Genomic DNA, 14,669 nt, shown 5'->3' with positions numbered 1-14,669 from the left:
GATTTCCTCGTGTTTACTAATCAAGTTTAGCACTTGATTATATCCATGATATTTGTGTTTGCTGTCTCCATGGGGTAGGGGGGAGCTAAAAGCTCAGCAAGTAATTGGCCCACCACTTGCATTGTTGTTTTTCTTCTGTAAAAATACTTGTCAGAATCTCTTTTATTGACTTTGTTCCATAGAATAGACTTTGTTTCCCCTTTCTTGGGTGGCCTTTTGTACCATACACCCCAACCCCCACTGGTTTGAATAGCAACTTCCACCATCTTATTTTTATTAAAAAAGTCCCGTATTTAATCTGAACACTATCACATGTACTATAACAACCATAAAATGTTGTTGTAAAATTGACGAGTACAAACTGGTTAAAGGGAAATTCAACTTTTATTCATACTTCTCCATTTAAATAAAATCACAGCAGCTAGAAATTACAATCGATTCCATAAGCCATCCCTTTATAATTTTAAATACTTCTATCAAAGCGCAACCTATGTCTTTTAGAATTAAGTTTAAAGGTCTCTTATTTGTTTTTAAAGCTCTTAATAGTCTAGAACTGGAGTATATCACAAAATAGTTATCTTTTTGTAATTCTGCTTGAGCTCTCATATGTTCTTTCACTGGTCTCTTAAATTTAAACAATCTCCCTCAAAAGGTAATTGGCAGGTCATCTTTTTTTGATCTAATGCTCCTAAACTGTGGAATTCAATGCTTAAAACCACAAGGATGCAGTCTCAATTGATACCGTTAAAAAGCAGATTAAGAAAACCATTTATTTAACTTTGCTTTTAACTGACATCGTTTAGTCATTTATTTTCATGTTTATTTTTATTTTTTATTTTATTTTCATGTTTGCACTTTATCCCATTGTAAAGCACGTCCAATTACATCACCTGTATGAAAGGCACACTATAAATAAAGTTATTGTTATAATCATTACCTGATTACAAAATAAAACAAACTATAATGGATGCTGAAAAATCAGCCAGGGAATATCTTCCCCACTGCAGTACAGTTCCAACGTGATATGTACACAAGCTGGCACTCCTAAACCTGGGCCCATAACAACTAAAGCTCCATATCTACCCTTTCATTCATGGCTATTACTTGATACACACAATATTATTACCTATATCTTCTTTCCTATCCAACACAGGGAATTTATTAAGATCCATAAAGAAGATAATTCTGCATCTTTTGATGAGGTAGAAAAGGCATTAAATGAAGCACTACATGAACTCAACAAAATCCTTTCTGATGATCTTCTTTTTAAAGTTTTGGTAGGTTGTCAATAGTTCTCTCAAATGTTTAAATATCGAGGACTTGGTATTATACTGCTAATTGTATTTTCTAGTGTTGTTTTAAGAAGATCATGACTAATAAGCAGTTGTCCAGCAGTGAAGATTTTGATCAGTTGATGAGCATGACTGGAAAATATTGTATTGAATTAAGGAAAATGAAAGAGGCCAATTACCAGGTACATCGCTTATTGCTCTTAAATAAAAAGCTTCAGTTATTTTTTTTAAAGAGGTGCTTATTATAAATAACCAAAGGTTACATATCTATTTAAATAAAAGGTGGTGATTTCTGATCTTCACTATCAATTTGTTAGAGAGTACATTACCGCATTAATGAAAAAGAAAATTAAAAAAACATCTTCAAAGCATCTTACAGCAACTAAGATAAGAGAAGAATTGGGAGCAATAAATAAAATATATGAAGAATTTGTAAGTATATACCATTTTTTTTTGTTTCCTCCTGGGTTTTTTTACAAGTATTTTGTGTATACTAATTGATACATTCCAGTACTAATTTCCTCTCTGAGCCAAAGCAACCACCACGGCTCCACCATTCATTGAATTGTGTAAATATTCAGAATTAATTATGTAGCCTATATCTAGTTAAGGAAGCAAGTGTTCCTTTTAATCTTCAGCATTATTAGATGATTTTTGCATTCCCTTTTAATTCCTGATATAAAATTTAGCTAAATCTGGTATGTTACTAAGAGTTATGATTAGTAGACTTAACAGCTAAAAAATGGACTACTGATATAAAGACAACACACACAAAATGCTGGAAGAACTCAGCAGGCCAGGCAGCATCTATGGAAAGGAGTAACAGTGAATCTTGCTGACGGGTCTCAGCCCAAAACATCAACTGTTACTCCTTTCCACAGATGCTGCCCAGCCTGCTGAGTTCTTCCAGCATTTTGTGTGTGTTGCCTTGGTTTTCCAGCATCTGCAGATTTTCTCATGTATTGACATAGCAGCATAGCCTTAACTCACACTGTGGCACTTTGGCATTTGAAGATCATGTACTGAACTATGTGGCTGCTTATGGTAACCATGAAATTAATGGGTTGTTAAAGAAACCAGCGTACATCCATAATGACCTTATTGAAGGAAATCTGTCATTTGAATCTGATATGGCCTATGTATGATTCCAGATTCACCTCTGTGCTTATTTCTTAATTGGCTTCTTAATTTAGGAGAACATGGTTAATCATCAAATGCCTGATACCCCACTGGTGTTTAGGGCAGTGATGAAGGTCTTCCATCTATGTCTGTCCTTAGCCGTCTTCTCTATTGTGCTCCAGGTGTAGTTAAGGGTCCTCATTTCGGCCTTTATGGTACAGTGCCAAGTTGTCTTTGGCCCTTCATGGGTCCAATGAAGTTATGTCTTGATAATGGAGTCGGTCTTATTCTCATCATATACCCAATCCATCTCCAATGTTTCCTCATGATGATTGTGGCCATGTCCTCTTAATGACACTGAAGAAGTAGGGTGTCATTGGAGATCTTCCTTGGCCAGAAAATATGGAGGATCTTCCAGAGGTTTGTGGTGTGGAATGACAACAGCTTGGTGAGGTCGCTCGCTATCATGCACCAGCATTCTGATCTGTACAAGAGTGTGGACGGAACACAGCTCCGGTACAGTTTCAACTTGGTGTGGATGCTGTACCTAGTTGACCACTTTATGGTGATCTGAAGATGTTTTAGTTCTGCTAAGTCTGCACTGAATGTTGTCCTTGGTCCCACCATCCTGCCGAATGATGCTGCCCAGGTAGGTGAATCTGCTGGTGCTGGGTAAGTGTGGTGAACTACATATACCTGTCTGGACACGCCCCCTGCTGACTGCTCCTGTGGCTCCTCCCACAGACCCCGGTATAAAGGCGATTGAGGCCTGACCCCGGCCTCTCAGTCTCCAGGATGTAGTATGGTGGTCACTCACTGCTTGTTCCTTCTTCCAGTCAATAAAAGCCGATATCTCGCCTTTACGTCTCAGAGAGTTATTGATGGTTCATCAATTTTATTGACTGGAAGTTTTAAAACATGGAAAGTGTTTTACGTCCAGAAAGATTGGATTTGGACACCCAAGACCCTGAAGCAGCTCTTGCCTTTGAAATCTGGCTTGCATGCTTCCAATCATACTCGGAGGAGGTTAGTGCAACTGAACCCGCTGTTATGCACCGAATTCTCCTCTCAAGGGTCACCCCGAAAGTTTACTCACTTATCAGGGACCTGTCGACCTATGAAGGGGCACTGGACGCCCTCAAAAGACAGTACCTGTGGCCGGTGAACACCGTCTACGCAAGACATCGCTTAGCTATGCGATGACAGTGGCCTGGAGAATTGAGCGCCCAGTTTCTCCAAGCCCTACAGACACTCGTCCGAACTTGTGATTGCAAAACTCTCACAGCAGAACAGCATGCGGAACTCTTGGTATGAGACGCCTTTGTTACAGGAATCAGGTTAGTGTATGTGCATCAGCGGCTGCTGGAAAATGCCGATTTTACCTTGTGCTCGGCGATCAAGACAGCCGACACAATGGAGGCTGCGCTGCACAACGCCGACGCTGCCCAGCCACGCGATCCCCCACCGGTCCCGTGGATGCCTCAGACCCCACCGCCGCCAGTTCCTGCGAGTGAATTCGCCAATGCCACTGCCAGTCGAACTCCCCAAACCCTACCACAGCTGCGGCCAGTCAAAAGCCTGCGCAGTGTTACTTCTGCGGACTCGAAAAGCACCCCCGAAAACGCTGCCCGGCCCGAGAAGCGACCTGCTCCAGTTGTGGGAAGAAGGGCCATTTCGCCAAGGTCTGTAAGTCTAAACCACGAGCGGGGTCGGGCAGCGCTGCGTGTGAGGCATGGGGGCCGCCATCTTGCATGTCCGGATGTGGGCGGCCATCTTTGTTGGCATCAACATGCCCCACCCCCGACCCACCGGTGCTTACCGGGCACCAAGATGGCAGTTCAACTCTGGCCACCATAACTCTCAACCAAAGCGCCTGACACCAGCTTGCAAGGTCAATGATGGACATCCTGGTGGAGGGGCACAGGACTAGCTGCCTGTTTGACACAGGCAGCACTAAGAGTTTTATTGACCCGGACACAGTGTAATGCTGCGGACTCATGACACGGCCGGTAAGTCAGAGGGTCACCAGGGCTTCTGGGTCGTATTCCACAGACATCCGGGTGGGTTGTGCAGCGACATTGGTGGTGCAGGGCACAGAATATCGGAACTTTGCGCTACTGGTCATGCCTCAACTGTGCGCACCTGTGCTATTGGGGCTGGACTTCCAGAGCCATCTTGAAAGTGTGACTATGGCATATGACGGGCCCCTCCCACCACTCACTGTCAGGAATCCTCAGTTTTGTGGGACTTCGCCATATACCCTGCTACTGACCACACACACACACACCGAACCACACGTCCCACCCAGCACCATGCAGACAGCTGCGCTACCGACACCACTTGCAGCCTCTCCACCCTCAAGATCCCTCCCCCACCGCTGTTCGCAAACCTGACCCCCAACTGTAAACCTGTGGCAACTAAAAGCAGGAGGTACAGCGCGGGGGACAGGGCCTTCATTCAGTCAGAGGTGTAGTGGCTGCTCGGGGAGGGGATCATTGAGCCGAGCACAAGCCCTTGGAGGTCCCAGGTGGTTGTTGTTCGGACTGAGCAGAAAAATAGGATGGTCGTGGACTATAGTCAAACCATCAATAGGTTCACACAGCTTGACGCGTACCCCCTACCCCACATCGTGGATATGGTCAACCAGATAGCTCAGTACAAGGTGTACTCGACAATAGATCTGAAATCCGCTTATCACCAGCTCCCCATCCGCCCAGAGGACCGCCCCTACACTGCCTTCGAGGCGGGCAGCTGGCTCTATCACTTCCTGCACATCCCCTTCGGTGTCACGAATGGTGTCTCGGTCTTCCAGAGGGAAATGGACCGGATGGTGGACCAGTACCAACTGAAGGCCACATTTCCCTATCTGGATAACATCACCACCTGTGGTCACAACTGGCCAGATCACAATACCAACCTCCAACGATTTTTCCAAGTGGCCGAAGCCCTGAACCTTACTTATAATAGGGACAAATGTGTGTTCGGAACCACCCGACTCGCTATCCTTGGATATGTCATGGAAAACGGGGTCATTGGCCCTGATCCCGACCGTATGCACCCCCTGTTAGAACTCCCTCTTCCCACCACCCTCAGAGCCCTCAGACGGTGCCTGGGCTTCTTTTCCTATTACGCCCAATGGGTCCCCCATTACGCAGACAAGGCCCGCCCCCTGGTCAAGTCCACTGCATTTCCCTTCTCTGCCGAGGCCTGCGCGGCCTTCAACTGTATTAAAGGGGACATTGCCAAAGCAACGATGCATGCGGTGGACAAGACCATTCCCTTCCAAGTAGAGAGTAACGCCTCTGACTTCGTACTGGCTGCTACCCTCAATCAGGCAGGCAGGCCAGTAGCATTCTTTTCTTGTACCCTTCAAGGCCCTGAAATTCGGCACTCAGCGGTGGAGAAAGAAGCCCAGGCCATAGTGGAGGCTATTAGGCACTGGAGGCACTATCTCACCGGCAAAAGGTTCACCTTGCTGACCGACCAGCACTCGGTTGCGTTCATGTTCAGCAACCAATAGCAGGGCAAAATCAAAAATGATAAAATTTTGCGGTGGAGAATAGAACTCTCCACCTACAACTATGACATCCTGTACCGGCCTGGAAGGCTCAATGAGCCCCCTGATGCCCTATCCCGGGGAGCGTGTGCCAGTGCACAGCTCGACCAGCTATACAACCTCCATGCAGATCTTTGCCACCTGGGGGTCACCCGATATTACCATTTCGTGAAAGCCCGGAACCTGCCTTACTCCCTTGAGGACATCAGGACGATGACCAGGGACTGCCAAGTCTGCGCTGACTGCAAACCGCACTTCTACCATCCTGAAACGGCACAACTTATCAAGGCCACCCGCCCCTTTGAGTGACTGAGTGTTGACTTTAAGGGCCCCCTTCCCTCCACCGACCGCAATGTCTACTTTCTCAACATTATCGACGAGTACTCACGGTTCCCCTTTGCCATTGTCGTGGTTACTTGAAATGACCTGGAGACACAGACAACTCTTCAAGAAAATTAAACCTTTATTTGCAAACAAAGGCTGAGGCAATCAATGAACTTGTCACCGAAAGCCCACCGAGCTCCGGTGTACAGCATTCTTTATAGTAATTCCCTATCTCAGTTACACTTCGGTTTCATCAGCAAACCCAATCAAGTTTTAATTGCATATCATCTCTTTATTAACTAATCAATCGCTCTTGCCTAGCTCTCGGTGCGCCGCCATTATGTTTCACCCGTTCGCACTGGGGCCTTATTCCTGGCCAAGGTTATGTTTTCCAGACAACCTCCCACACATTACATTCCTGCTCGTACCATCCTGTCCACCACCGTTATCTCTTACTAAACAAAGGCTAAGTGTAATACATGGAGTACATCTCAGCTAATAGTGCTGCTAAACAAACAGGTGTTCTGTAAGAGCCACAGTATGCAGCTAAGAGAGTACAAAGTATCTAGAGGGTCATGGTCTCCATCTTTCTCTGGCTGACTGAGTCCAACCTGTGCACCAAAGGTCCACAGATGATGAGTTTTCTCTTGCATATGCTGGTGTGTATGTGACAGTAATGTGAGGCTCTCCACAAAGTCACAGTCTTCTGAACTAGAGAGTGAAGTCTGTCTAATGACTCTCTCTTCTTTCGTTGTTTGCCTCGTAACCCAATCAAACACCAGGTTAAATAATATTGCCGACATTACACTGCCTTAGCCTTGAATTTGAGTCCTGTCTTGAGTTCAAAGCTCAAACTGCAGTCCCCAACTGTGCAAGTGAAGTTCATATAGAAACTCTGGATAAGCAGGACAATTTTGGAAGGGATCCCATATGATCTAAGAATTCACCAGAGCTCTCCCTGTGGAAGCTATCAAAAGCCTTTTCAAAGTCCACAAAACTTACATGCAGTTGTCTCTGCCACTCTGTTTACTGTTTTGTGATGTTACATTGCGTGAAGAGCTGGTTGACACGGCCTCTGTTCTTCCTGAAGCCAGCTTGCTCTTTTCTCAAGCACACATCGACAGCATCTGTAATCCATGGATAATGTCTTTGGCGTGAATCCTGCTGGAAACTGACAAAAGTGTGATGCCACACCAGTTGTTGCAATCACTTAGCACTCCTTTCAGTTCAGTTCAGTTTATTGTCACTTAGAAACCACAAATGCAATGCAGTTTAAAAAAATGAGACAACGTTCCTCCAGAATGTTATCACAAAAGCACACAACAAAACAGACTACACCAGAAAATCCACATAACGCTTGGTAATCCCCAAATCCAGCATCCGGAGAGGCTGCTGCATATTAATATCATGCTACTGTAGCGGTGTGCTACACGCAGTGCTGAAGTAACGACACGTAGTCGATGAGCTGCAGTTGCAAAAGAGGTTTATTTGAACTTTGCGGCCTCATTTTAAAGCCTTCCTGATCCCGCCCTCCCCGGGCGGGAATGCTGTAGGGGGCGCGTATTCACAGTCCCATCCTGTGCGCGGGCTTTTCCCCTTGCTGGTGAAGCAGACTTGGTGCCCTTTTTGGGACCGGCCTCAATGCCGGCCTGCACCAATTTGTGAGCCGGTTCGAGTGCGCTGAGAAATGGGTCACCACACTACCATCTTAGTGCATTCCCCAGAAAGGAGCTCCAAAGCCACCTGACAAAACAAGACTACCCAGACACACCGAGTCAGGAGCCCAACTCTACCACCCAACAAACCAAAAACTAAAGCTACAAGACCTACACAAAGCCATATAGTTATAGTTAACATATAGTTACAACAGTGCAGACAATACCATAATTGATTAAAAAAACAGACCATGGGCACAGTAAAAATAGTCCAAAGATGTTAAAAGACTGTAAGTTTGAAAGAAACCACCACACAGTTTCCACAACCCCTCAGGGTCCTGATAGACTCATCATCCCACGCAGGTGGCAGAAGGGAATACCCCCGCTATGGACTTCCAAGGCATTATCGGACCCAGCCTCACAGACACAGCACACAGTGAAAGCACTCCAACCACAGCGGACTCCAAGTCCGTCGAACCTCTGAGCCTCTGACCATCCCCTCCGGCACAGCCTCTCTGAGCACCATCCTCTGCTGAGCATATTAAGACGGCCCCGCCAACGGCCACCGGCAACGCAACCCCAAGGACTGGGGGCCCGTTCTTCTCAGCAGAGACCTGGACCTCACAATGGCAGCAGCAACGAAGAAGGCCTTCCTGGAGACTTCCAGATGTTCCTCCGTGCTCCCACGTCTGTTTTTCATCAGATTAGGATTGTGCACGGCACCCTGCTTAACAAATAACATATCAACTCTGGTGAGGCCGCTGCAAACTGCGTCATGCCGCCATCTTGCTTCATGGGGATCCTAACAATAACTCCCTTTGTCCGGTTCTTGGCCTCTTGTCCCATTCCCAGATTATAGGAAACAGCGGTTGCAGGATGGCTGCTGCAACTTCTGGTTCAGCTGTGAACAGTTCGGTGTTCAAATTGTCATGTGCTGGAGAATTGCTGTTCTGTAATGAATTAATCGCAGCAACGATCTTCTTTCTTGGGTGGATCTGTGTTGATGTTGAGGTCCTCTGCTCCCTCTTGTATGTCAGGTTCTTCAGCTGGTGGTGGTCTATTCAGGAATTCTCTGAAATACTCTGTCCATCATGCTTCCTGATCTTTCTCAGTTGTCGAAAGCAGACCGTTCTTATCTCTCACGGGACCGCTGGATCTGGCCTGGAACTTTTCATATAACAATTTTGAAATCTTGTACATGGTTACCAAGTGGCTGCTGCTTCAGCCTCCTCTGCAAAGTCTTTCTTGTAGACTCTCTTGTCCTTTCTTACAAATCTCTTCATTTACTTGTTAGCTTCAGTGGATGCTAGTTGAAGTTTCTCCTTAATTCATGTTGACTTTGCATCTAACAATTTCTTCTTAAATTTTTGTCTTTCTTCTAAGGTTGCTCATGCTTCCTGCTGTATCCTAGACAAGCCTTGCTGCTCTCCTTAAATAGTGAGGCAATCTCTTTCCATATTGAGTTGATCCTGTCTATTGCCACATCCTTGTCTTGCAAGGCCTGGAAGCTGTTCTTGTGCTGAATGGTGAAAGCAGATTTCACAATGGTGATAAGAGGAGAAGGCAGGAGATTGGGACTGGGAGGAAAATTGCATCAGCCATGATGAAATGGCAGAGCAGAATCGATGGGCCAAATGACCTAATTTTGCTCCTATATATTATGGTCTACACCCTCCTACAGAAAGCCCAGGCCAGATGGGCTGGCCATGTCGTCAGGATGTCTGACAGTCGACTATCAAAACATCTGCTATATGGAGAGCTGAGCCAGGGCAAGTGCTCAGTTGAAGGGCAGAAGAAACGTTTCAAAGACTGCCTCAAAGTGTCCCTCAAAGACCTCAACATCAATCCCAGTAGCTGGGAATCACTTGCTCTGGACTGCCCAACCTGGTGAAGCAGGACCACTAAAGGAGTGTATGCAGCAGAAATCAGATGCACCGCAGAGGCTCAGAGGAAACACGCCGCGCGCAAGGCTCGAGCTACCTCCACTTCCACTGCAGCACCTACCCTCATGTGTCCCACATGTGGGCGAGCTTTCAGGGCCCAGATTGGCCTCACCAGTCACCTCCATAGTCTCAAACCCTCCACCTGACAGAAGTCATGGTCATCTTCAACTCTGAAGGACGAACAACATTATGGTCTTATAAAATGTCTTTGTACATGTTCTCTGGTCCCAGTACTTCTCAGCTTGAGTTTCATCACTGCTCCAGCAGGGTGATGATCACTTCCTGTATCCACTCCTCTCTTCACCTTTACATCCTGAAAGATCATCTCAGAGTCAGAGAAGTACAGCACAGAAACAGGCCCTTTCCATGTACTGTTCATCATTAAGTGGTCACATCTCTTTAAAGAGTAACATATCAGTTTGTGGATTTCACGGTGTGGAAAGAGAGTCCTTCCTATGACCAGATTGTTCATGGTACAGAATTCCACCAGTCTTTCACCACTGTTATTCATCGTTCCATATCCATGAGTGCCCGTGGTCCTGGTAATATGTCATAGCATGGTGTTAATTCTATCTCTGATTACAGCTGTTCGTAGAAAACATCCGTTTCTTCAATGTCACCATTGCTAGACGTTGCGCTGGATCACAGTCATGTTCACTTGCTTCCCTTTCAGCCTGACTCTCATCAGCCCGCTCACTGTTGATTGGTTTGCACTCCAGCGAGCACTTCTCATTGCCTTTCTTCAGCTACAGCGTCATGATGCTGACCGTCTTCCCTTCCTGATTATAAGGCTGTTTCACCAGTTGCTGCCTTTAGTCTGCCAGACCCTGTCCATCTGCTTTTGCTGACACCCTGTCGTGACAATGCATTTCTGCAGTTATTTGTGCTAGCTTGCCAGTGTTGTACATGGTTCGTACATTCCAAAACCCAACGTTGGTCTTGGTCTTGGCAGCGTTCAGGGCTTCCTTCGTCATGCCAGTAGCTTGCTCTCGTTTTTCACTACTATCGGTCATGCAAATCCCAGGTGGAGACTCAGGAATAGTGTCGCTCACAGATGTAGAAGGAATCTTCATTGCTTTTCCCATAACAATTTTTTTGACTAGCCAGGGTTGTTAGCTCTGAGCAGAACACCAGAACCTGGAGGACCTGTAGATCACTTTTTGTTTGGCTTCCACCCTTTGACCTTTTGGCATGGGTGACCCTACCAAGACTCAAAACACAAGGCCCTGACTCCAACCAACATAACTCTCTGAGTTATTAAGGCACACAAGCCTCCAAACTCTCCAACAAGTTTGTGGTCCTCTTGGGGGAGCAGAACAGGGGGGTGGACAATAGGTGCTGCTTGGCAATCCCAGTTATGTCCATATCCTATGATAGTATGTAATGTCTAAGGAAAAATTCTACTCATTTCACAGTATTGAAGAGTTTTTTTAGTTAACAGGAACTGAAAAATGTGACCATGATCTGAAGGTAAAAGAGCATGTTTTGAATTTTTTTTCCAACTGAATTGACTTTATCTCTTACATCCTTCACATACAAGAGGAGTAAAAATCTTCAAGTTACATCTCCATCTGAATGTGCAATGTGCAAATGTTTACATAGTTTTATAAAGTATTGTAATCAACATGCGGTCACTGGTAAGAATCCAATCAGATACGAGAAGTTGCAGTTCTGCAGTTGCCGGAAATCCAAGCAACACACACAAAATGCTGGAGGAGCTCAGCAGGCCAAGCAACATGTATGAAAAAGAGTACAGTTGACGCTTTGGCCAGAAACATCAACTGTTTACTCATTTCCATAGAGTAAATGCTATGGCCTGCTGAGTTCCTCCAGCATTTTGTATGAGTCACTGGTAAAATTTAGTTCTAAAATACAGTTGGTCATCATGTTCATTCAAAAGTGTGTAAGTTACTGCATTCATTATAATTATTAATCTGAACAGTGGCTGCACAACAGAGAAACACAAAAACTTGTCTTAATGTGCTAGCAAGTAATTTATTTTAATTACTAAATCTATTAACTATATCTTTTATTTCCCAGGGTAGCAATGCTTTGTGGCTTTTTCCAATAACTCAACACTTGTTCGATTTTATTGATGGAGATGAAAATGAACTTGAATCAAAACTCCATGCATTACTTGAGGGCTGTCCGGAAATTGGGTAAATTGCATACAAGTGCTTTAAGCTCTAGTTTAAGAGATTTTCATATTGAGCTTATGGAGCTGGAAATTACATTGCACCTGAAGAGGTACAGTAAGCCAGTGCTGATTTTGGGAGTGGGGGAGGACTATGCCAATTTAGTGCACCAGTCTTTAGCAGTGGCATTCTCATATGCCTGAGGCCGAGGGCTCAATGACATTGCTCGCCATTGTAGACCATGACAAGGAAATCACAGCAAGCCAAGCAGTGGTGAGGATATGGAATGAGAGGCCTGGATAAAAAGAAGGGGAAAATGGAGGGGCAGGTCCACAGAGGGATAGCAGGATATGGAGGGTCACAGAGGGTTTTGGGTTGAGATAGTGGTCTTTACTTGAAGAGGAAAGGTGGTGCTAGCAGAGCATCAGAGCACTGAAGAATGGGCTGGCTGAAAAGGTTAATAGAGGGTCTCAGCCCAAAATGTCAACTGTACACTTTTCCATGGATGCTGGCCTGCTGAATTCCTGCAGCATGTTGTGTGTTGCTTGGATTCCCAGCATCTGCAGATTTTCTCTTGTTTGAGGTTAATGGTGGGGTTGGGATGATGATATGTAATAACCACTAATGAGATTTCTTAAGGGAGAAGTGGATGTGACCAGATTGGACCCCTTTGAGTAACTTGGAAGCAGACCACCTGGTCTCCAGTTAAAGCCTATATCAGAATGTGAGATCTGTATTGCTTCCAAGTTTTGTATATGCAGAATGCCCTTGTTCTCTATCTGTGATCTGATTTCACTGCATGTGCTTGGGTGCTTTTGGCTTTTAGTGATCACGCTTTTAGTAAAATTCCACCAAATAATGTAGAAAACACTGCAGTTTCAAAAACACAAGGACCTGAGAACTAGAAATGTAAAATGGAGCTTCAGCCTTTGCCTTTGTTTAAATTGTTTATTAGTAAATTGCTATCATGGATCCAAAATTGCATGTTAAGAAATAATATTTCAAACATGCACTTGGCAAGTGCTTTATTGTTTACTTAACAATGCAAGTTATTATTTTATGTTAATTTACTTTGGCCAAGTTTTAGCTTCTCTAATCTTAGCCATGCATTTTACATCTGTTGGTGAACTTGTGTATTTTGGCTGAAGTTCTGTGCCTGAGCCCTGTAATTCTGCTTATTTTTCCATTTCTAAGCTTCCTTTTTGACTTTTTCTCCCCTTGAGATTTAATTGCACTTTTCTTCAGCAACTTAATGCTTTCCTCCTGAAGTTCAGGCTGCACCGAATTCCCAACTCAACTATTCGCTAACTATAGTTGTACCTATCTGCTTTCACTGTGCCTGTCTTGAATCCTCTTAAATAGTTGCAGTTCACATCGCAGCAAATGTACATCTTAAATAAATTCTCATTATTGACGCTTATTTTGCAGTGAAGAACATATTTCAGCCCTTCTGCATATACGTGGAATTTCAAAAGGACAAAAGAAAAACAATTTAATGAAATATTTCAACCAACTGAAGAAGAATTCAAAAGATCCAAGAGAAACTACACACCCATTTCTTTTTGAAAAAATAATCACTGGATCAGGGACCTGGCTGCCATCTCATCCATTTTAAAAGTCAAAGTGATCATCCACAAACAGAATACTTTTGCAGAATAGCAGTACAAGAAGGATAACTTCATTGTCTGATGCCTATCCCAATTACATCAGTTACTTTTAACGTAAATCTGAATTGCATTCATGAAATTTAATGTTTGTAATGAGACTATATATAAAACCAAATTACTGCATGTCATTATTGGGATTAATGAGATCCCTATTAATATGGAATAACGGCTTCTGTTTGTGAGGGGAGACTCTACAAAGCACCCTTGTGAAATGTAGATTCTTTACTGTGTCTGCAGACAAAAGTAAACTTATACCCATACAGGGGCCCTAGGTTCGCGAGACATCTGCCAAATTCGGTTGCTTTGGATCTTTATTCAGATGCTTTTGATGTGAAATAAGCACAAATCTCCAGTTTAAATCAAACAGATAAGACACTGGAAATGAAGCAATGGTAGAGAGAGAAAAACAAAGGCATGTCAAAACAGACGTGTAATTTCTTCCACTTTCAATAAAATAACACTATCAGATTCTCCTTCACTTTCAGCATTCTGAAGGGACTGTTCCTCCCCAACTCTCTGTCTCATCTTTTCATCTTCACTAATCCCCTTCTCACATCCTGATGCACCATCAATAACTCACTCTGAGACATAAAAGCGAGGTATTGGCTTTTATTGACTGGAAGAAGGAACAAGCAGTGGTTGACCACCATACTACATCCTGGAGACTGAGGCCGGGCTCAGACCTCAATCGCCTTTATACAGGGGTCTGTGGGAGGAGCCACAGGAGCAGTCAGCAGGGGCGTGTCCAGACAGGTATATGTAGTACACCACATTCACCCCCCCTTTCTTTTAAAAAGAGTCCCCATGTGGTGAAGTTTCTTACAGGTTAAGTCTGTCAGGTGGTCGAATCTGTCGTTGTGATCTACATAGCACCGGCTGTGATTGCACAGATGCTGGTGGTGGTGATTGCACCAGAGACAGAGGTTGTGCTGGTTCCGGCCTAACTGGAGGTGTCAGCCCACAAGGCGTCAGTGATCC

The 14,669-nt window shown here is 44.6% G+C and overlaps 1 protein-coding gene across 3 annotated transcripts in view; it reads left to right on the top strand.

Annotated features, from left to right (window-relative positions):
* LOC132386449 (exocyst complex component 3-like) overlaps positions 1-14,169 on the top strand; it is a 78,614-nt gene extending 64,445 nt beyond the window's left edge. For 2 of the 3 annotated variants that reach the window (XM_059958730.1, XM_059958747.1), the window contains 5 exons: positions 1,154-1,277; positions 1,352-1,474; positions 1,575-1,724; positions 11,930-12,048; positions 13,453-14,169. In XM_059958730.1, the coding sequence (XP_059814713.1) occupies positions 1,154-1,277; positions 1,352-1,474; positions 1,575-1,724; positions 11,930-12,048; positions 13,453-13,639 (703 nt within the window). In that variant the 3' untranslated portion in view covers positions 13,640-14,169. The remainder of the gene's footprint in view (positions 1-1,153; positions 1,278-1,351; positions 1,475-1,574; positions 1,725-11,929; positions 12,049-13,452) is intronic. The other variant, XM_059958740.1, reaches the window with a different exon arrangement.
* Positions 14,170-14,669: the final 500 nt, after the last annotated feature.

Source organism: Hypanus sabinus, chromosome 2, assembly GCF_030144855.1.
Source record: "Hypanus sabinus isolate sHypSab1 chromosome 2, sHypSab1.hap1, whole genome shotgun sequence".
NCBI classification, from domain to species: Eukaryota; Metazoa; Chordata; class Chondrichthyes; order Myliobatiformes; family Dasyatidae; genus Hypanus; species Hypanus sabinus.
The sequence above is the reverse complement of the archived record's forward strand: the minus strand, read 5'-3'. Positions and strand labels throughout refer to the sequence as shown.